General features: G+C 38.8%; 1 protein-coding gene across 3 annotated transcripts in view; it reads left to right on the top strand.

The window, feature by feature from the left end:
• esrrb (estrogen related receptor beta) overlaps window positions 1-24519 on the top strand; it is a 98974-nt gene that overhangs the window by 50147 nt on the left and 24308 nt on the right. For all 3 annotated transcript variants that reach the window (XM_039651123.2, XM_039651120.2, XM_039651122.2), the window contains exons 3-5: window positions 128-244; window positions 20961-21071; window positions 21160-21321. In XM_039651123.2, coding sequence (XP_039507057.1) covers window positions 128-244; window positions 20961-21071; window positions 21160-21321 — 390 coding nt within the window. The remainder of the gene's footprint in view (window positions 1-127; window positions 245-20960; window positions 21072-21159; window positions 21322-24519) is intronic.

The following is a 24519-nucleotide window of genomic DNA, read 5'->3' as shown; positions in this document are numbered from 1 at the left end:
ATGATTTTATAAATAAAGTGATTTATAGAGTGTTCTTTTGATGGCTTTGATGGATGCAGTGCGGTGTTGTAAAGCTCTCGGGTTATTTCTGGCCTCACGCTGTCTGTTTCTGTCCGTGTTTCTCCAGGTAACATCGAGTACAGCTGTCCGGCCACCAACGAGTGCGAGATCACCAAGCGGAGACGCAAGTCGTGTCAGGCGTGCCGCTTCATGAAGTGTCTGAAAGTGGGCATGCTGAAGGAAGGTGAGGCTTTCACGTCAAGATCCGTTCCCGCGTTATTATAGTTCTTTGACTCAAATCACTTTAAAATTATTCTGTGTCTTTAAACAATATGAACGGTAACAATTCCATTCATAACTATACAAATTGCACGTCCTTACCAGAGTAATACTTGTAAATTATGCATAATTACATGCAACTAAGCCTAACCCTATAATATTACACTGTAAGAAAGTTACACTTAAACTATACACCAAATTTCTATTGCATTTCTAAATATTAGTTAACTTTCATTTTAACATTAACTAATACATTATTAAAATGAAAATGTTATATATGTGTGTACGATTTAATGTGACAATAATTTTAACAGTAACTTACTTGTTTTATGTTTACGTTTTAGTATTTTTATTATTTTTGGTGCTTCAACTTAAATTTATTTTATTTCAGCAACTTATTTTTTTTGTAATTTTAATAACTAATTTTAATTTTTTTTATAGTGTTAGTGTTTTGTGTGTGTTTGTGTGTGTGTGTGTGTGTGTGTGTGCATGCCTGTCTGTGTATGTGTGTTTATCGTTAATGTATTAGTTTTAGTTTAGTAATTTCAGTACTTATTTTATTTCAGTTTCTTTTGTTGTAATTTTATTCCAAGGCAACATTTACATGTTCTTAGTTATATATATATATATATATATATATCAGTAATTTCAGTACTTCAACTTTAAAACTATTTTATTTTAGTACGTTTTTTATTTTTATTTTATATTTTGTAATTTTATTCTAAAGCAATTTGTCATGTTATATTTTATGTTATATGTATTTTTCTCAGTTTATATACAGTATATATATATATATATATATATATATATATATATATATATATATGAAGAGTTCAGATGCAAAAGCCTCTAAATGCCATTTGAAATTTTCTTCTTTAATGATAATTTTTATCAAACTTGTATATTTAAGTTCAGTAATTTCACTTAAATGGCAATGATAATTACCTATTAATTGTTATTTAAGTAAAATTACTGAACTTAAATATACAAGTTTGATAAAAATCATCATTAAAGAAGAAAATTTCAAATGGCATTTAGAGGCTTTTGCATCTGAACTCTTCATATATATATATATATAATGGCTCTGCAAAGATTAATCATGGTTTATCGAATCCAAAATGAAACTTTTGTGTTTAGATAATATATTTGTGTGTACTGTGTATAATTATTTTGGATATATAAATACACACACATGCATGTATGTATTTAAGAAAATTTGTTATTCATAAATACTATATATATATATATATATATATATATATATATATATATATATATATATATATATATATAATATAGATTAGGTATATATATATATATATATATATATATATATATATATATATGAAGAGTTCAGATGCAAAAGCCTCTAAATGCCATTTGAAATTTTCTTCTTTAATGATGATTTTTATCAAGCTTGTATATTTAAGTTCAGTGATTTCACTTAAATGGCAATGATAATTACCTATTAATTGTTATTTAAGTGAAATTACTGAACTTAAATATACAAGTTTGATAAAAATCATCATTAAAGAAGAAAATTTCAAATGGCATTTAGAGGCTTTTGCATCTGAACTCTTCATATATATATATATATATATATATATACAGTATTTGTGTGCAAATTATTCTTAATTATATACATGCATGCATATGTTTTTATATATACAAATTATACACACTACACACACACATATTATGTAAACACAAACTTTTATTTTGAATGCGATTAACCATGATTAATCTTTGCAGAACTCTAATTTATATATATATTATGAATGAACCATATTTGTAATAGTTGTAGTTATCAGTAACAACACTGCCATGAACAAAACCACACAGTAAAAAACAAAAAAAAAACGCAACCCAGACAACATACGCCGAAGTTTTTGCAGACAGTTTCAAGCTTGTGTGTCTTCAGGAGTTGTTGAAATGTTCCACCGTTCACTGGGTCACATGTCACTTTGCAATGCCATTTGTTGGCGCTCAGGTTCAGCTCCTGCCAAACACACACACACACACCGTGTCAGAGCCGTAGCTGCCGTTGGCCGGCGCTCCGGTGGCCCGTGTCGGAGCCGCGCTGGAGCCGAGGCGCTGTTGGCAGAGACGGGGATGTGCTGAGTCGCTCGGCCGTGCGTCTGACTGATGAAGTGTAACAGTATTCCGGCTGGAACGGCTCGTGTCCCAGAGCACACACTCGCCCCGCGACGTATTGATCCGCTAAATGTTTTCCGAACATCTCAGCTCTCTTCCTGCGGATGCTGTTTTTAAAGGCCTGTCATGTGGGAAATCAGTGACAGTCAAATACACTCGCAGATATTTCATACTTTTCTTTTGTTTTTATTTTGCATGGTATTACAATGTGATTATCTGTATCTAGATTCATTTAATGGAGAAGCAAAATGGATTAAAATAACAAGTCTTCCTTTCTCTAAATTATTAAAATGAAACTGAAAGCGAGAGGAAATATCTGCCAATGAGGTCCGGGAAATAAAACCGGGTTTCCCTTTGAATTATTATTATTATTTTTTTTTTCATGGAAACACTTTACAATAAGGTTTTATTTGTCATAATTAGTTTGTTAACATGAACTAACAATAAAACATCCTTCTGAAGCATTTATTAATCTCAATGTTAATTTCAACATTTGCTGATAGGCCTACATTATTCAAATCAAAAGAGTTTTCTGAAAGGCGCTATATCAAATAAAAGTTTTATTATAATTTGTTATTAAAAGGTGTATTTGTTAACATTATATAAAGAACCACAGTTAACATGAATAGTTATTTTTGATTCCTAAAAATGTATGGCTCTATGTATATTAACTAATATTAGCTAATGGGATCTTATTGTAAAGTGTTACCATTTTACCCCATTGGCATTGTTAATTTTCATTTTAAAAGCAAGACGTAATATCTGATGTCATTTTGCTTGTCAAATAAAAGCATCTTGATTTAAGAATGTAAGAAAACTCATTTTTTGCAGTGCGCGTCGAGTCTCGACTAATGTGTATGGCGGAGTAACATAAAACAGGTCTGTAATGGTGTGTTTTACCCACAATCCATCTGTGCCTGTGAAAGCGCTTCCGTCTGTGTGGAGTTCAATGAAGTAACGCAATCTCTCCTCTGCACGAGACGCCGAGAATGAATCGCATTACTAGCTGATGAAAAATTAATGCAAATATATTATCTGGAGGAATAAGAGCCCAGAAAATAGGGAGAGATTGTCAGATATGAATCACCTGTGTCGAGGTAAAAGATGGAGATTAAACGGTAAGATGGAGGAGGACACTGAACACTGACATCGGTGAACAAAAATACTGTAAAAACAGCTGTTTTCATGTGTATATATGTGAAAGTGTCATTTATTCCTGTGATCAAAGCTGAATTTATCATCATTACTCCAGTCTTCAGTGTCACATGATCCTTCAGAAATCACTCTAATATGAGGACCTGATGATCAAGAAACATTTATGGTGATTATCAGCATTAAAGACAGTGGTGCTGCTTTATATTTTTGTGGAAAACCTCATACATTTTATTTTTCAGGATTATTTGATGAATAGAAACGTCAAAATATTTGTCAGCCAATCAGAATGAAGCATTCAACAGCTCTATAGTATGAAATATAATGGTATGTATGTATATATAATATAGGATTATTTTAGTGTCATCTATTTTATTTTATGCTTTCAGTTAAGATGTATTTCCTTTTGAATTCATTAAAATATTTTAGCAAGAGAATAACCATAATATAATAATATAATATAATATATTTTATACAATATAATATATTTCATACAATATAATATAATTTATTATAATATCATGAAATATAATATAATATGATATGATGTAATATAACAACTAGTCAATAAGGTACTTGTAATAGAGTGTGTGTGCATTTCTACAGGCTGTGTTTGTTCTCTGTTCCTCATATATCAAGTTACTGATCGTCCTCGAAGTCAAACCGCTGTGTTGCACATGTAGGTTCGTGTTCATGCTAATCCAGTTTAACCAGCTTTTCCAACATTATGAAAATACGTTCATACATTTCAAGTCATCCAGTTGTGGTCCCGCGTCTCTCCTCGATAGCAAGGTCACTGTGTGTCTCGGTCGCGACGCTACGTGAGCGCCAGATCAATCAGGCTCTTCAAGGAGACAAGCAGAAGAGACTCACAGGGTCACGTCTGTCCACGTCTGTCCTCGTCTACTTCACTCTCGTCTACTTCACCTCGTCTACTTCACCCTCGTCTACTTCACTCTCGTCTACTTCACCTCGTCTACTTCACCCTCGTCTACTCCCCCTCGTCTACTCCACCTCGTCTACTTCACCCTCGTCTACTTCACCCTCGTCTACTTCACCCTCGTCTACTTCACCTCGTCTACTTCACCCTCGTCTACTTCACCCTCGTCTACTCCCCCTCGTCTACTTCACCCTCGTCTACTTCACCCCCCTCTTCTCCACCTCGTCTACTTCACCTCGTCTACTTCACCCCCATCTTCTCCACCTCGTCTACTTCACCCTCGTCTACTCCACCTCGTCTACTTCACCCTCGTCTACTTCACCCTCGTCTACTTCACCCCCATCTTCTCCACCTCGTCTACTTCACCCTCGTCTACATCATAATCGTCTACATCACCCTCGTCTTCTCCACCCTCGTCTACTCCACCTCGTCTACTTCACCCTCGTCTACTTCACCCTCGTCTACTTCACCCTCGTCTACTTCACCTCGTCTACTTCACCTCGTCTACTTCACCCTCGTCTACTTCACCTCGTCTACTTCACCCTCGTCTACTTCACCCTCGTCTACTTCACCCTCGTCTACTTCACCCTCGTCTACTTCACCTCCTCTACTTCACCTCGTCTACTTCACCCTCGTCTACTCCACCCTCGTCTACTTCACCTCCTCTACTTCACCTCGTCTACTTCACCCTCGTCTACTTCACCTCCTCTACTTCACCCTCGTCTACTTCACCCTCGTCTACTCCACCCTCGTCTACTTCACCTCCTCTACTTCACCCTCGTCTACTTCACCCTCGTCTACTTCACCTCGTCTACTTCACCCTCGTCTACTTCACCCTCGTCTACTTCACCCTCGTCTACTTCACCTCGTCTACTTCACCCTCGTCTACTTCACCCTCGTCTACTTCACCCTCGTCTACTTCACCCTCGTCTACTTCACCCTCGTCTACTTCACCCTCGTCTACTTCACCCTCGTCTACTTCACCCTCGTCTACTTCACCCTCGTCTACTTCACCCTCGTCTACTTCACCCTCGTCTACTTCACCTCGTCTACTTCACCCTCGTCTACTCCACCCTCGTCTACTTCACCTCCTCTCCTTCACCTCGTCTACTTCACCCTCGTCTACTTCACCCCCCTCTTCTCCACCTCGTCTACTTCACCTCGTCTACTTCACCCTCGTCTACTTCACCCCCATCTTCTCCACCTCGTCTACTTCACCCTCGTCTACTCCACCTCGTCTACTTCACCCTCGTCTACTTCACCCTCGTCTACTTCACCCCCATCTTCTCCACCTCGTCTACTTCACCCTCGTCTACATCATAATCGTCTACATCACCCTCGTCTTCTCCACCCTCGTCTACTCCACCTCGTCTACTTCACCCTCGTCTACTTCACCCTCGTCTACTTCACCCTCGTCTACTTCACCTCGTCTACTTCACCTCGTCTACTTCACCCTCGTCTACTTCACCTCGTCTACTTCACCCTCGTCTACTTCACCCTCGTCTACTTCACCCTCGTCTACTTCACCCTCGTCTACTTCACCTCCTCTACTTCACCTCGTCTACTTCACCCTCGTCTACTCCACCCTCGTCTACTTCACCTCCTCTACTTCACCTCGTCTACTTCACCCTCGTCTACTTCACCTCCTCTACTTCACCCTCGTCTACTTCACCCTCGTCTACTCCACCCTCGTCTACTTCACCTCCTCTACTTCACCCTCGTCTACTTCACCCTCGTCTACTTCACCTCGTCTACTTCACCCTCGTCTACTTCACCCTCGTCTACTTCACCCTCGTCTACTTCACCTCGTCTACTTCACCCTCGTCTACTTCACCCTCGTCTACTTCACCCTCGTCTACTTCACCCTCGTCTACTTCACCCTCGTCTACTTCACCTCGTCTACTTCACCTCGTCTACTTCACCCTCGTCTACTTCACCCTCGTCTACTTCACCCTCGTCTACTTCACCCTCGTCTACTTCACCCTCGTCTACTTCACCCTCGTCTACTTCACCCTCGTCTACTTCACCTCGTCTACTTCACCCTCGTCTACTCCACCTCGTCTACTTCACCCTCGTCTACATCATAATCGTCTACATCACCCTCGTCTTCTCCACCCTCGTCTACTCCACCTCGTCTACTTTAGCCTCGTCTACTTCACCCTCGTCTACTTCACCCTCGTCTACTTCACCCTCGTCTACTTCACCCTCGTCTACTTCACCCTCGTCTACTTCACCTCGTCTACTTCACCCTCGTCTACTCCACCTCGTCTACTTCACCCTCGTCTACATCATAATCGTCTACATCACCCTCGTCTTCTCCACCCTCGTCTACTCCACCTCGTCTACTTTAGCCTCGTCTACTTCACCCTCGTCTACTTCACCCTCGTCTACTTCACCCTCGTCTACTTCACCCTCGTCTACTTCACCCTCGTCTACTTCACCTCCTCTACTTCACCCTCGTCTACTTCACCCTCGTGTACCTCACTCTCGTCTACTTCACCCTCGTCTACTCCCCCTCGTCTACTTCACCCTCGTCTACTTCACCCTCGTCTACTTCACCCTCATCTACTTCACCCTCGTCTACTTCACCCTCGTCTACTTCACCCTCGTCTACTTCACCCTCGTCTACTTCACCCTCGTCTACTCTCCCTCGTCTACTTCACCCTCGTCTACTTCACCCTCGTCTACTTCACCCTTATCTACTTCACCCTCGTCTGCTTCACCCTCGTCTACTCTCCCTCGTCTACTTCACCCTCGTCTACTTCACCCTCGTCTACTTCACCCTCGTCTACTTCACCCTCGTCTACTTCACCCTCGTCTACTTTACCTCGTCTACTTCACCCTCGTCTACTCTCCCTCGTCTACTCCCCCTCATCTACTTCACCCTCGTCTACTTCACCCTCGTCTACTTTACCTCGTCTACTTCACCCTCGTCTACTCTCCCTCGTCTACTTCACCCTCGTCTACTTCACCCTCGTCTACTCCCCCTCGTCTACTTCACCCTCGTCTACTTCACCCTCGTCTACTCCCCCTCGTCTACTTCACCCTCGTCTACTTCACCCTCGTCTACTCCCCCTCATCTACTTCACCCTCGTCTACTTCACCCTTATCTACTTTACCTCGTCTACTTCACCCTCGTCTACTTCACCCTCGTCTACTTCACCCTCGTCTACTTCACCCTCGTCTACTCCCCCTCGTCTACTTCACCCTCGTCTACTTCACCCTCGTCTACTTCACCCTCGTCTACTTCACCTCGTCTACTTCACCCTCGTCTACTTCACCTCGTCTACTTCACCCTCGTCTACTTCACCCTCGTCTACTTCACCCTTATCTACTTTACCTCGTCTACTTCACCCTCGTCTACTTCACCCTCGTCTACTTCACCCTCGTCTACTTCACCCTCGTCTACTTCACCTCGTCTACTTCACCTCGTCTACTTCACCCTCGTCTACTTCACCCTTATCTACTATTCATTAAGAACAAGCACATCAAAAAAGACAAATTCGATTAATGTAGCGAAATATTCTATTTCAATATAATGCTGTTCTTTTCAACTTCTTATTCATCAAAGGATCATGGAAAATAAAATGTATCAATTTCCACAAAAATATTAATTGTTTTCAACATTAATAATAATCATAAATGTTGTTTGATCATCAGATCCTCATATTAAAGTGGTTTCTGAAGGATCATGTGACACTCAAGACTGGAGTAATGATGATAAATTCAGGAATAAATTACACTTTACTATATATTCACATAGATAACAGCTGATTAATATTATTATATTGTGTCACAACATTACAGGTTTGACTGTATTTTTGATTAAGTAACTGCAGGCTTATTTCTCACATAAACCGATTATTAAAAAGTGTGTGTTTTCCCTGTGTTTAGCGCAGGACTCGTCAGGTGATTTCAGCAAAAACACCACGAGGAGAGAGACGTAGCTTCAAGCGGTAATGATAGAATAATTCCCGAGCTGATAAAACGAAAGCCTTTATCAGGCGCAGGATGTTTTCAGTGATGAGATTTACTGCATCGTCCTGGACCCGCTTCATTCCCTCAAAACAGGAAGTGATCAATAAGACGACTCAAATGTCAGGGACTACAGGTTTTTTTCCTCTGATCAATGGAAGCGAACCGGAGCTGGGAAGAAAGGAACAGATACTATTGAGAGATTACACTGACGTAATCCACAGACTCTTTCAGCCCGCAAGACTCACGTACTCCAGCGTCATCTAGACGTCTCAGTCTGTAGGAGAGTGTTGATCTGTGTGACACATCTGAGCACTAGCAATCCCATTAGCTTGTCTGATATATATAAATATATAGTGGCTTTGCTGGTCAGAAGAGGGTTTGTTGCATTTTAAATTAGCTATTGTGATATTACATGCGCAACAACAATATGGCTGCATGAATTGGGAGGAAATCGAATTGCAATTTGAACAAAAAAATAGAAACAGTGATTATGATTTACAGTGTGTTAAAAAAGCTTGTTTATTTGGTTTGCACAATTTGGCCCAAAATGTTGCGGTTAAATATAAATATGACTAGTAATAAGAACAAGAGGAATAGGTAACACTTTATTTTATAGTGTGCTTGTTGCATACTGTACACATCTCAGTTCTCCAGCGGCGGCCATCTTTGTTGTAAACCAACTCAACCCAAGCGCTCTTTGGTGAAGTGGACGATTACGTCACTGTTGATCATCTGTCCATCATGGTATAAAGCCCGCCCTGACAATTTGATTGATCCGAACAGCTCTTGCACGCACATAAAACTGCTTTTGTTCTTAGCTAAATGCATACATGAACATTTAAATGCTTCTCTCCGAAACACACAGCACTAGGGGTGTAACGATTCACTCGTTTTCTCGATGCATCGATTATAAATCCTGACGATGCATATGCATCGATCCTGAAACATGTATTTTGAATCGTTTATTTACGTGAATAATCGATTTAAAAGGGATAAGAATCGAATTAATCACGATTTTATAGCGATTCAGTGGTTTAAAATATATAAACACAACCTGAAAGAGTTCCTGGTACAAGCTCAAACATGGACTGCTCAAAAATCTGTAGTTACATGAGAGCTATGGGACCGAGCGCGAGCAAAATCCAGTGAAAAGATGTTAACGAGTGCACTGAGAGGACGCAAAATGAAACTAATGAAAACGTCTCCATTAATTTGTGCATGTAGTCATTTAATGCAATACTTTAAAAGCCTTTTTCAAAATATTGGCTACTTAGGTAGGTTTCTACAAATGCTAATTTGTAGGCCATTGATTTTTATTTTATTTTTATAATATATTCATTAAAATTAAAAACAAACATGAACTAACATTAACAATGGACAAAATCCCCACTATCTGACCCCTGAAGGCCACTGTGTAGGCTAATTCAAACCCAGACAAAGACCCATTGGGTGAAGCATTGAAATAATACTATAACGCATATAAAAAAATTAAAAATCGAATCGAATTACTCGCATTGCATCAAATTTGGATGTGAATCGCATCGAATTGAATCATTCTGAATTTCCACAAATCGTTCTTAAATCGAATCGAAAACCTATGAATCGTGAATCGAATCAAAAAGATTCACAGCCCTACACAGCACACATATTTATTTAAATAAATCACAGACTTTACAATTTGATAATCCCACTGAGAGAAATCACATCATTTCAATTTATTTTCGAGTGATCGTGCAACCCTAGGTTCTGACCTCATGTAATTGTTTTCTTGCATACGATTAAAAGTGGATGTTGGTTTATTCTGTCAAAGACACCAAAACAAAGCGTTCCCGCGACTCGTGTGCTATATTCCTCATGAAGACCGTGTGATATTTGGATATAGCGCTCGACTCGTGTGTTGCGATACTTTTACGGTGTCCTTTTGGGAACTTTCAACATCGCTGAAACACAACACGGGTTTAAAAGCACGAGTGTGAATAAATGAAGACAGAACGGTCACTTTAGGTGAGCGATTCCTCTGGCACACAAATGCGAGTGTGTGAAGCGCGTGTGTGTGTCCCTCGAGGCCTCATCTGAACAGGTGAAAGGATTAGCGCAGGCGTGAACATGTGTTTTCCACCAGAGAGACGAGATCACTGACGACACACTGTAGATCATCTCAGCAAAACACACACTCACAGTCTGAAGATAGGGTCGACGTCACCCGAATCACATGACCCGCCACAATCAGCATCATTGTGTGTGTTTGTGGTCTGATTAAAAAGAGATTGGCAATGAAATTACTCAAATATGATGTCATTATGCTCTTCAGGTGAGCAAGTGTTGCTGTCCGCTGTATTTCTGCTCTTCCAGAAGTGAATTTGCTCTTTCATTCAGCCTGACTGAAGGATCACCAACTTTGTGTTGATAAACTGTTGAAAATATTGGGAACTGCAGAGTTGTTTAATTCAAGGGAGTTTTACAGTTTAGCTTTAGTTTGGTTTCAAGACAATTTCGCTTCCTAAACAAGTTCTAGATTCTTTTTCCTAAATAAGTTTTCGAAAAAAATCAGCCTTTAGGGGTCCAACAGCTTTTAACGGGACAACTTTGTATCAGAATAAACCCGACTGGGGGATCAGGTCTGCAGGTCAGATAACACACACACACACACACACACCTGAAGGGGTTTATTCTGAGAGAACAACCGGCTGCATGAACATTATCCCGCTTATTACACGACTACTTGCCACATAAGTAAATAATTAGGCACAAAATATTGATCTGAGTTGAAATATCTTATTATCTCTTTAAATGCAAAGCGGTTGCAAGCGCGGAAAGTTCAAACTAGATGGACATTTAAGAGGTTTAATCCAACAATGTACAAAAACAATAGTCACAAAATAGCAGCATCTGCGTTTGTGTGAAACAAGAGAGAGCGAGTCCACGATACTGGATCACATTATTAAATAACTTTGACTGGGTTTTAATATTTTTTTTGTCTCACCAAACGCAAAACTTCCACGAAGAATAACCGTTCCTAGCGAGTGTATAACACTGCTGACGTCAGTAACCGGATGTGTTTCGGTTCTCGGTGGGGAATATCGCACCGCTGGATGGAGCGATTGACCAATCAGAATCAGACGTTTAATAAACACCCTTAAGGTACTACTATATATCAATGGTCACACTTCAGGGTCTCACTATCAACTATGACTTTCCTCATTAAACTTCTAATTACTGCTTATTAATAGTGAGTAAGGAAGTTGTTAAAGTGATAGTTCACTTTGAAATTAATTTTTGCTATGTTTTAGCTTACCTCAAGGGCATCCAAGACGTAGGTGTCTTTGTTTCCGCAGTATTTTCAATTTTGATATTTTTAGGTCAAACCGTTGTAGTCTATCAGTCATATAATGGAGGTCTATGGTCACCACCTCAAAGAGCATGCACAGAGAAGTCAAAATTAAACATGATTTAATGACTCGTAAATGGCCTAAGACACGAAACGAGCGGTTTGTGTGAGAAAACCAACAGTATTTATATCGTTTTTACCTCTTGTAATCACAGCCACGTCAAACTGATGTGACGGCACGGGCGCTTCGGTCTGCGCATGCGCCGGAAGTGATCTCTCGTGTGCCTACGTCACTCTTTGTTTATACAGAGATTTCGGAAGTTTTACCGTTCACTAAACATATTTAGATATACGGGAAACCGCAATGGAAGACGATTTCGGTATATCTAAATATGTTTAGTAAACGGTAAAACTTCCGAAATCTGTGTAAATATTGAGTGACGTCACACGCAAGCGATCACTTCCGGCTGAACACGATTCAGTTCGGTTCAGTTGGACATTAAATAACTGATTCAGAGTACTTTGAAGTGACTGTGATTACACGCGGTAAAAACGATATAAATACTGTTGGTTTTCTCACACAAACCGCTCGTTTCGTGTCTTAGGCCATCAATGTGTACTTACATTTACGAGTCATTAAATCATGTTTAATTTGGACTTCTCTGTGTATGCTCTTTGAGGTGGTGACCATAGATATAGGTAGGGCTGTGCAAAAGTTAATTGCGATTAATCGCATCCAAAATAAAAGTCTGTGTTTACATAATATATTTGTGTGTGCTGTATATAAATATGTTGTATATATAAATACCTATGCATGCATGTATATATTTAAGAATTATTTGCGCTTAAATTCTGTATATATTTATAAATACATAATCTATATTATATAAATATAAATATTTTATACATGAATAACACATTTTCTTAAATATATACATGCATGTGTGTGTATTTATATATACAACATAATTATATACAGCACACACAAATATATTATGTAAACACAGACTTTTATTTTGGATGCGATTAATCGCAATTCATTTTTGCACAGCCCTAATATATGACTGATTATTATATGACCAAAAAATATCAAAATTGAAAATACTGCGGAAACAAAGACACCTACATCTTGGATGACCTTGAGGTAAGATAAAACATATCATAAATTAATTTCAAAGTGAACTATCCCTTTAAGTTCAGATATTGTGTGATTAAGGGATGTAGAATATGATCATGCATTAATATGTGCTTTATAAGAACTAATAAACAGCCGATACCCTAGTAATATACAACTAGTTATTTGGAGTATTTGACCCTAAACTAAAGATGTGTGTTCTGTCCTAATGAGAAGCTGTCGTTCCCCAGTTCAAGTCCAGTTCTCACACTTTTTCTTAGTGAGTGCATCAGCCCGCAGCGAGCCACATTCAGTCGTCCTTTGGCAGGATTGTGCTGCGATAGTTTCCTCTTTGTTGGCAGCGTGTTTGGGACGAGTGCCTGACGCGGTTTGGCCCGGCTAGCAGAAGCCGCGGCACAGGTGTTTTTGGGTTAGATGTCAACCCCACGGTCCTGTTTCTCCTGTCGCCGTAGAGGAAAAGCGGCATGCGTCCGCGAGCTGCCAAGCGCAGGGCTCTTTGAAATAGTGCTGACGCGAGGCCGGTGAAAGGTGGAGTTCAGGACGCGGCCTGTGAATTTCCTAGCTAAAAACGGGTCATCCTAAGCTCCCCGAGTCACTGCCAACCATCCCAGCCACGCTCCCAGAACAGGTGAGACCACCAGAAATAAGGGCCCTTGCCAAGCCCAGCGACCCCCGGCCGGGGGACAGGCCCCTCTGCGGGCGCTTTGCTCAACAGGGGATGGTAGTCAACCTGGTAGCTGAAGTAGACCTACTCCTTAAACCACATTTAGCATAATTGTTTGTTTGATCTGACTACAGCACTTTCAAGCTTTTTATTTAAGTTTTATTTTAAACTTGAATTAAATGTATTTAAAAGCTGGCCACTTTGCACTTTTTAGTTGCAAAAGTTTTTATTTTTGTATGAAGACATATAAAGTAATATTAAATTATGTCTAGGCTACTGCAATCAATCACATAGGAAAAAGTAAACTACATTTATAAAGACCTGCGAATCGTTTTTTGAATCGAGAATCGTTTTTGAATCGAATCTCGAGACAAAAAATCGGTATCGAATCGAATCGTGACATTTTCTGAATCGTGCACCCCTACTCAGGTCTCTGAACACCATGGGATATTTGGATATAGCGCTCGACTTTTACGGTGTCCATTTGGGAACTTTCAACATCTCAGAAAAACCACGTGAGTTTAAAACCACGAGTGTGAATAAATGAAGACAGAACGGTCACTTTAGGTGCACACGTGTGTGTGTGTGTGTGTGTGTGTGTGTGTGTCATTGTTGTTTTGGGAGAGGAAAAGGAGCCTGGGCCCGAAGGCTAATCCGCACTCGGATGCCTTCCACGCTGTGACCCTAAGCCCTCTCTCTCCCTCACACACACACACACACACACACCGCCACGCTCGCTTTGAAGAAACGACATTGGAGATCCGCTCGGTCCAGCGATGTATTTGTTGACTAGCGCTCTCGTGTTTCATTGAAGATATTCCCGTTTGAGCCGCTCGTTCCTCTGATGTAAATGAGTCGTGTAAAGATGCATTCAGTGCTCTCGTTCAACATCAACACCAAATCAGAATCAACTATTCTTATTTTTTAGGGAATATTGCAGTGTTTCTTATAAATTGTCCATCATTATTGTATTAATAATCTTGAATCAGAATAATAGCGACATCTCTTCTATTCTCTGGTGACGAGGGCGGGGCTATAACCTGTCACTCACATGAGATCAGCCAATAGCAAACCACACCCATCCAATCAATTCCCCACAGACACAATCAAGCCCCGCCCACATGTGCTCTCGTTCAAGAAGCGTTTCACTCGATATACGGGACAATAGGGAAAAGACCAGCGCAACTTCTGTTTGTTATGCCGACTTTAACTTCAACATCAAATGGCATTCATTACTTCTGGATTTCAGAAACATTTGGTATCAATCGCAGGGCTTTACCCTGAAAACTGCTGATTTTCTTAATCAATCTTTTGTCTTGTTTTCTGGAAGAAATATACATACAATTTTAAATTAGGGCTGTCAAATGATTAATCGCGATTAATCACATCCAAAATAAAAGTTTGTGTTTACATAATATTTGTGGGTGCACTGTGTATAATTATTTTATATATATAGAAATACACACACATGCATGTATATTTAAGAAAAAAATAATTTATATATAAAATATTTAAATGTATATATAATATAAATTATATACAGTATATACATAAAAATATTTCTTAAATATATACAAGCATGTGTGTGTGAATTTTTATATATATATATATATATATATATAAAATAATTATACACAGTGCACCCACATATATTTATGTAAACACAAACTTTTATTTTGGATGTGATTAATCGCGATTAATCATTTGACAGCCCTATTTTAAATCAAGGTATATTTACTTGATATAAGAAACAAAATAATTGCAAAATGTATCCAAATTAAGTGAGTTTATGCTTAAAACAAGAAAAAAAACGATAATTTAAAAGGAAACCAATATTATTTTTGACTCCTTCGTCAGACTTTCTTTCTTGCTGCATAAACTCACTTAATACAACTCATATAATTGTGTTTCTCAAATAAATGTATCTTGATACACATAGGAATGTTTTGATATTCATACTGGAAACCAGGACAAAAACACTGAGATGGATTTTATTTTTTTCGCCAATAATGAGTCTTCTAACTAGGCATCTAAAAGTGTAAAAAGCGTTCTTGATTGTGTGTCTATGCTGTACTTGCATTGATTGGATCAGTGAGGTTGCGATCTAAAGACCTCACGACACACGATCCGTCCGTTACGAACCGGCCGTCTTCTTTCATCCCTCTCTCTCTCATCCTGACCCTCTTGTTCCCAGTGTAACGGGAGACTAGATAGTGCCAAGGTTTAATTCCTGTCAGCATCTGTTTAATTACGCCAGTTACGCTTCTAATTAAAACCGGCACCTTTGTACCTCTGAATCTTCACTCCGGCTTAGCAATGGCGTGTGACATGAAGCGTCTGAATCCCACAATCCTCGGGGAAACCTGACGACCGCAGAAATGTGGCCAAATGTGACCTGATGCAGTGGGAAACCCCGTCTGGTCGTCGCTGACCTAGTTTGGTGCTTTTCAACTAGTTTCAGACTGGACATAATGGACGTTTCCTTCATCGTGAGAAAAAACAGTCCAGACATTTTCAGCAACAATACCTTGATAAAGAGTGAAAATGTGCAGTTATGTCCTTTAGGTATGTTATATTATTAAATCTAACCATTTGGGCCAAACTTAAAGTACAGGTGAAACTCGGACAATTCGAATATGGTGCAAAAGTTCATTTATTTCAGTAATTCAACATAAAAGGTGAAACTAATAAATTATATAGAGTCATTACATGCAAAGTGAGATATTTCAAGCCTTTATTTGTTAGAATTTTGGTTGATTGTGGCTTACAGCTTATGGAAACCTTTTCACAATATTCTAATTTTGAATTTGGGTTTTTCATTAGCCATAATAATTATTATAACAAATATCTCACTTTGCATGTAATGAGTCTATATAATATATTAGTTCCACTTTTTAAGTTGAACTTTTGCACAATATTCAAATTTTTTCGAGTTTCACCTCTATATTTTCTGTGCATTTTGTCAATCAAATCTTAATGATTATGGCTTACAGATATTTCTTTTCACAATATTGTAATTTTGAATTTTGAATCATAAGCCATAATAATCTACATTATAACAAATAAAGGCTTGAAATATCTCACTTTGCATGTTTATATAATATATTAGTTTCACTTTTTAAGTTGAATTGCTGAAATAAATGAACTTTTGCACGATATTCAAATTTTTCAAGTTTCGCCTGTATATTTTCTGTGCATTTAGTCAATCGAAGTCAAAATCATCAAAAGAATGTGTGACAAATGTGAAGTTATGTCCTTTAGGTGTGTGGTATTAATAAGCTTGTTAAGTCGAACCATTCGGGCCAAACTTAAATTATATTTACGTGCATTCAGTCAATCTAATCATCTTTAGCATAATTCAAAATCATTTATCCCTCTCCCCACTGTCTGTGACTATCAATACAATATATTAAAACTGTATTTGGGAGAAATGAGATTTCACTGGGACTTAGCACGCGTGGAAGTTTGCGAGGAAGAGTGGGACCGCGGGGACCGGCGGGTAATTAGGTTAGTGGGTTGTCAGTGTCAGGAAATTGAAAGACAATCCTAATCAGATTTCTGTTTCTAGGGAATCAAATAATTTGTATAAGGAGAAGAAACCTCCCGATTCGGCTTCTGAAAAGATAATGCGGTTTGTTGTCGCGGCTCTTTGTTGCGCTTTTTGTGTCATGATTGATGAAGCCGACATTATAATTCAGATCAAACGCATTCAAACGCGGTCGAGCTTTTCTGGGACGCGGTGAAAACGTAAAGCATGCACACCATAATTCTGTTGTCATTTGTCAGCTGATTATGGGTGTTAAATGAAGCCTTTGCTCTTCTCGTCGTGTTTCCTCCGTCCCTGCTCTCATCTCACACTCTATAATGTCCAATAAAGGAGACTTCAGGAGTAATTTGGCACACACACACACACACTCCTCTGACACACAGGGATGAGATCATGCAGTCAGCGGGGAAGAGGAACCACAGGACTGGTGAAACTCTGACAATTAGAAAAATCTATTTCAGTAATACAACATAAAAGGTGAAACTAATATATTATATAGACTCATTACATGCAAAGTGAGATATTTCAAGCCTTTATTTGTTATAATTTTGATGGATTACAGCTTATGAAAAATATCTAGAATATTGTGAAAAGGCTTTCATGAGCTGTAAGCCATAATCATCAACATTATAACCAATAAAGGCTTGAAATATCTCACTTTGCATGTATTGAGTCAATCTAATATATTAGTCGAATTACTGAAATAAATGAAATTTTGCACAATATTCTATTTTTTGGAGTTTCACCTGTGTGTGATACACGTCTCATAACTTAACCTGCCGTTTGTTTTTAAAACGGCAACATTTTCCCTTTAATGTGAATCATTAGATACTGTTTCTGTACTTCAGATGTTCGGAAGATTTGCGTCTGCAATGCTTCTATCACTTTTTTCTGCTTCTTAGATTCAGTTCGCTCTCAGGAGATGTGTGATAGCGCCCCCTACTGTATAACAGTGAAAGCCGGACAATTCCATCAATGGCGGGAAAGAGTTACAAGTTAGGAAAACGTTACTTTCCCCCGACCTGTTTTTTTTATTATTATTATTATTATTTTTATTCCTTGGTTGGAAACATTCCTTATCATCATTCTTCAAACATTATGGGAGCGTTACTTTTGAATGTTCTGAAAAACGTTGTTTTAAATGTTTTAAAAACGTTACTTTAGTTTGGTAATGTGAACATTCCGTTTCATCATTCTTCACACATCATCGGAATGTTACATTTGAATGTTCTCTGAACATTCCGAAACAAGTACAAATTAAAGAATGTTGGATGAACGGCCAACTATTTTTATTTTTTTTTAAACACACTATGAACAATGTACAAATAATGTTTTAGAGAACAATATTAAGACCAGATAAATCTAAACGAACGTTCTATTAACATTATTGGAAGTACTTTCCGTAAAACATTGGGTGGAGGATTTCCTTTCAAATCATTTTCACTCAGAAATTCGAATGTCACTAATAATTACAAGGAAACGTGACATTTTGAATTAGAAAGAAAACGTTCTTCTTAAGTAAGTGTTAAAATGTTTTTGTTTAGATCATTTCCCTAATTATATTAATAACGAGCAACAGCTGAAAAAACACACTGGTTTCTGCATTAACACGTGTCATGTGAAAAATATGGTTATTTAAAATAAATAAAAGCACTTGTAATAAGGTTAATGCAAAAAGACTGCTTTCCAGTCAGTCCCATGTTCATCGAACTCTCGCCTCAGGTGTGTGTGTGTGTTTAACCCTTAAGGCCCGTACACACCGGGACGAATATCAGCGCGCGTTATTCGTCAGCATTTTTCAACGCGTTTTTTGTGTTCACACCCAAGCGTTTTTCGCTGACGATGAGCCGAGTGAACATGCAAATTCATTCCCTGACATTAGATGGCGCTTAATGTAAAACAGAAATAATAATAGAATACTCTACTAGGGTGATCATATCCATGTCTCAATGTAATGTTTTATTATGACAGATAGTAAAAACGAATGAAATAATGATAGAAATAATGTCTTCTGTATTAGAAAAAATACATATATAAATAATAAATAACTAAAAGAAATGCCTCCAAATGTAACAAAAAATAGCTCTCACAAACTTACAAAAACGAACTAACAAAATCTATTTATATCTTTAGTTTTCATTATCTATATCTTGTTTTTCTTCCTCGTCCACCTTTTTTGCCCATCTATATTTTGCTGTAGGACTGATCTTTCCCAGCAGTTTTTTTTTAAACCAGGACATTTTCATCACTTAAAAACAGCCAGGACAGGACGTGGAAACAGGACATGTGTAACGCAAAGTGGAGATGTTGCCCAGAGATAAAAACACAGCAGTTGTCGGATAAACAGATGCACGAGAGACGAGAGTTGTCGTATTTCCCCACGTTTAATAAAACCACTCAAACGTTACACTCGTCCTCCTCATACACGGGGATCGAGCGAGAAAAAAAAACACAAACAAACATCTGGTCACAATAGAAAAATAAAATAAAAGAAAGAATACAAAGAGTCGGCAGAGGTTATCTATCTCCTCTCCTCACTTGTCAAAAATCTAACTGACACTATGCAGTTCTCATCTCAACTCCGATATTTCTATAAAGCACAAAGTGACCGTTTTACACATGTCCCGGGAAAACAGGACTATTAGTCACCCTATACTATACTATTATTACAGAAATACTAATATAAATATTATCATACAGCTCTTTATGCTCCGAGACATTCATCTTGCCCATAGGTATCGTATCTCTTCTTCGCCGTATGTGTGCTCGGCAAGACCGTTTTGTGTTTGAGCGCCCCCAAGTTGTGTTTTACTGTAACTTCAGAAGTAACAGACACGTGAGCAAACCCGACAATCTGGTTGGTCGGATAGGTTTTGACACGGCGCGTCAAACCAAAAAAACGAACCCGAGGCGTTTTTTTAAAAATGACGCTTTTACGCGTGGCGTTTTTCGCGTCGGCGTGAACACTCACATTGGCGCCCATTGTTTAGTCGCGAGGCGTTAAACGTCGACGAATATCGCGCGCGAAATTCGTCCCGGTGTGAACAGGCCCCTAGAAATACATTCAAGTTCAGCAACTCTATCCAGTAAATGAAATAAACCAACAGGTCAAATATTACAGGTTTAGGAGTGCTGAGTAATGTGCAGATGTAAACACATTCTTATCAAATAATTGGATAATAAATAAGATGTTATGACGAGGTGTGTGTGTGTGTAGGAGCCGTTATGCATATCGACTGCATGTGTTATGATCAGAACTGGCCAGTTTTGCACATGATGCTGTGTATGAGAGGTCTGTGTGTGTGAGTTCGGAGAGAGAGTGTGTGTGTGTGAGTTCAGTGACCCCGCGTTGAATATTCATCTGTGTGTCACAGTGTTCACATATGGAGGCCTGACACCTCCGTCACACGCTGAGAGAACAGCACCTCTCTCTCTCTCTCTCTCTCACACACACACACACTCTATTTCTCTCTCTCTCTCTGTGTGTGTTTGTGTTTGAGAGAGTGTGCGTGAGTTTGTGAGTGTGTGTGTTTGTGTTTAAAATTGTATTTCTCTTACTGAAACAATGCTTTGAAATCATTTAAAAATTCTAGACTAGATGGACTAGTGATATTTGGTTGTAGTTTAGTCTTCGGTCTTATTTCTGCTAACACCACGCGTGTGTGTGAGTTATAATAGGTCAAAATAGACCGTTCGGACTCTTTAAAACCAAAACTACATTTTGGTCACAAGTGTGATTAAACGTGTGCTGATGAGAAAGTGTGTGTGTGTGTGTTTGATCAGGTGTTCGGCTAGACCGCGTACGAGGAGGACGACAGAAATACAAGAGGAGAATGGATGCAGAAAACACAGCTTACCTGGGGCTCACACTGCCACCGCCAGCCAAAAAACCATGTGAGAGAACACACACACACACACTCACACACACAATGACTGTAAATGCTGTGTGTGTGTGACCGTAAGTGTGCCTCGTCCTCCTCAGTGACGAAGATCGTGTCTCATCTGCTGGTGGCGGAGCCGGAGAAGATCTACGCCATGCCGGACCCGAGTCTCCCCGAGAGCGACATCAAGGCCCTGACGACCCTGTGCGACCTGGCCGACCGCGAGCTCGTGGTCATCATCGGCTGGGCCAAACACATCCCGGGTCAGTCACACACACACATGTCTGCGGATACACTCACACACTTACACGTCAGACAAACACTGGGCCAAACTTGAAATTGAAAAACAAAATCGGTTGTTTAAATACTCAAATCTTTCATCTTCAACTCAAATCTTTTAAATATCTTTGAAAAATATGTATTAAAATGTACCTTTTTATACATTTAATAGTCTAAATCTACCCTAAACATACTAATGTCTGCTGGCCTGTTATAGGATCATAATAATCTGTACAGTATTGTGTAGGGATGCACCGAATATTCGGCCGCCGAAAATTTTCGGCCGAAAATGGCCCAAAAGTGCATTTTCGGTTTTCGGCCGAAAGACTTTCATCACCGAAAAAATACGGCCGAAATGTTGTGATGACGCAAACAGAAACCGCGACCTGCACGTGCTTGTCTGGAGCAACATGTCTGTGGTGCGGACGTATTTCAGTGTATCTGAACCCGCGATGAGACGGAAGCCTTGTTTATCCACCTATATCTGCTCTAAACAACGCGCGCCGCCATGACGACGATTCCGGTTGCGAGCGGGTCAAGAGGTCGAGGCGTTTATAATTGACGCGCTCTCCGTTTTACTATTCCTTGAAACGACAGTAACTGTCCTCTAACCATCAGGAATCGGTGAGAAGAAGACAGATAAATACATGACAATGTTTATTTTTTAGTATACCACCACCAATACAAAAATAATCATGTAAAACCCAGTAAACCCTGAGATTATTACTTGTGACATTACAAAAAATATGTATATGGGATTGGGAACTATGTATATGTATGTATAGAACTAAATTAATGCTCTCTTAAATATTTAAATACATTCACTAAACATGTTTCATGTACATTTGTATTAAACATGGACCATTGTTCATTTAAAAAGGCTTTTTATGCTATTGTATGCCAAATTTTTAAAATGTAACTAATTTAGACGTGCAAACTGGGTGCTGGTGTGATGAGAAGTTTGCGCTCGGCTTTGTTTTTGAGAGAACGTTTCATTTTAAAACCTTTCTGCAGGCCAGTAGATTATTATTTAGTGTACACATGAGTGGGGTCAAGTTAAACATTTTAGTTTGAATTTAATTTTATACTGTGCATTGTGCTAAATAAATATTTAATTTGTAATTGATTTATTCTTTGAAAATGTGATATTAATATGCAATTGCAATGCCTTGATTTTAGTAAAGTTTGTACACAGTCATAGTCATAAATACAATGATACTAATAATTCTTTTCGGTGTTTCAGTTTTCGGCCTTGGTTTCCTCTTTTTCGGTTTTCGGTTTCGGTCAAGAATTTTCATTTCGGTGTTAGCGAGTGTGTGTATATCTATAAGCACGTCTCTCACCAGAAGACACCTGTCCTGTTCTCCACTGGTTCTCCTCACACCACAGCTCAGTCTGTCTCTGACCGTTCTGTCTTCATTATCCTGGCCTGTCTCACTCTCTTTAGCATAGCAGGCTCATAACTTTATGCCTTGGTCTGTCGTACGAGTATTTCCTCAGTGTCCGAAATGTCAGTCCGATATATCGGCAGGCCGATATTATCGGCCGATATTAGGCATTTTCCAAACTATCGGTATCGGCAGTTATAATGGGCGATAAATGAATATTTCAAAAATAAAATAAAAACCGACGAAATGCGCTTGAACCATGTCACGAGTGTTGGAGTTGTATGGTTTGTCCACCAGAGGGCAACTCGTTGAGTTGGTCACGATACATATGTTGCTTGAATAACAATTAAAAGAACATCCCCATCAGTTCTCTTAGTCACAAATAAGCATTTGTGACTATATTCGTGACAAAATTTGTGACTATCTTGTCCAGTTTTGCTGCTGTTAAATAAGCCGAGAGTGTTTAGCTAGTAATAGTTACGTTACGTTGTCACAGTGTAGTTGACTGACTGTCCTTTTAACTTTTGACAATGTGACTGAAGTATTTCTTTACTAGCGCGTGACAGTTATAGCAATGAGACGCATCATCTCTCCTCGTTATATTGAAAATGTATGTTTTACAATTTGAAGTATGACATAATCCATTGCTAAATTATGGCTAATCATAGACTAGCTAACCATAAAGCTAGCTAACGCCGCTATCATCAGTCTGTTGTGTTGTGACAATAAAAGAAACAAGTTTCTTTTTTAAATGCATTATCATATTGTTTTAGTTAAAACTAGGGCTGTGCAAAAATTAATTGCGATTAATCGCATCCAAAATAAAAGTAATATATTTGTGTGTGCTGTATATAATTATTTTGTATATATAAATACACACACATGCATGTATATATTTAAGAAAATGTGTTATTCATATATAAAATATTTATATTTATATAATATAGATTATGTATTTATAAATATATACAGAATTTAAGCGCAAATAATTCTTAAATATATACATGCATGCATAGGTATTTATATATATACAACATATTTATATACAGCACACACACATATATTATGTAAACACAGACTTTTATTTTGGATGCGATTAATCGCAATTAACTTTTGCACAGCCCTAGTTAAAACTCATAAATAACTACAAATAACTAATGTTAGGGAAATCTGTTAATGTTTTGTAGTGCGTTTCTGAAATAAAAAAATATCGGCCAATATATCGGAATATCGGATTTTAAACCCCAAAAATATTTGGCCTTCAAAATCCTTTATCGGTCGGGCTCTAATTGCGATCCATTGTTGTGTGAATCGACCGCTCTCCCACTCGTTGCGTCACACCCGCCACGCCCATTTTCAGACGCGGAAGTAACATTTTCTCGCAAAAACAGAAGCTTCTGTAGCGTATTTATACGAATATAGCGTAGTGTATTTATAAGAAACTCGTTGGGTCCTCTAACCTGCAATTTGCCCTTTAAGCGTCCGTGACTGACTTTCACCTTGATGTCTCACTCACACAGTTTGTGTGTTGGCTTGATGAGTAGACGCTCAGCTGATCGTCTGTGTGCCGTCATCTGCCTATGACATGACATATAGCCTATAACACGTTTATGTTTTTAGCATTTTTGGGAGGAGTAAAATTTAAATATGTGGTTTCAACAACCAGATGCATTTACACTGGTCCTGAAGTGTGTGAGCGATCGGATTCAAATCCGTCTCGAATGCGTTTCGGAGGGCGTTTACACCTGGAGAGCTATCCCATCACAGAACACGCATGAGGTGACCAGCCCCAGT

This window comes from Pimephales promelas, chromosome 15 (genome assembly GCF_988280905.1).
Source record: "Pimephales promelas chromosome 15, fPimPro1.hap1.1, whole genome shotgun sequence".
Classification (NCBI taxonomy): domain Eukaryota; kingdom Metazoa; phylum Chordata; class Actinopteri; order Cypriniformes; family Leuciscidae; genus Pimephales; species Pimephales promelas.
Note: the sequence above shows the minus strand (reverse complement) of the source record. Positions and strands in the feature narration are given on the sequence as shown.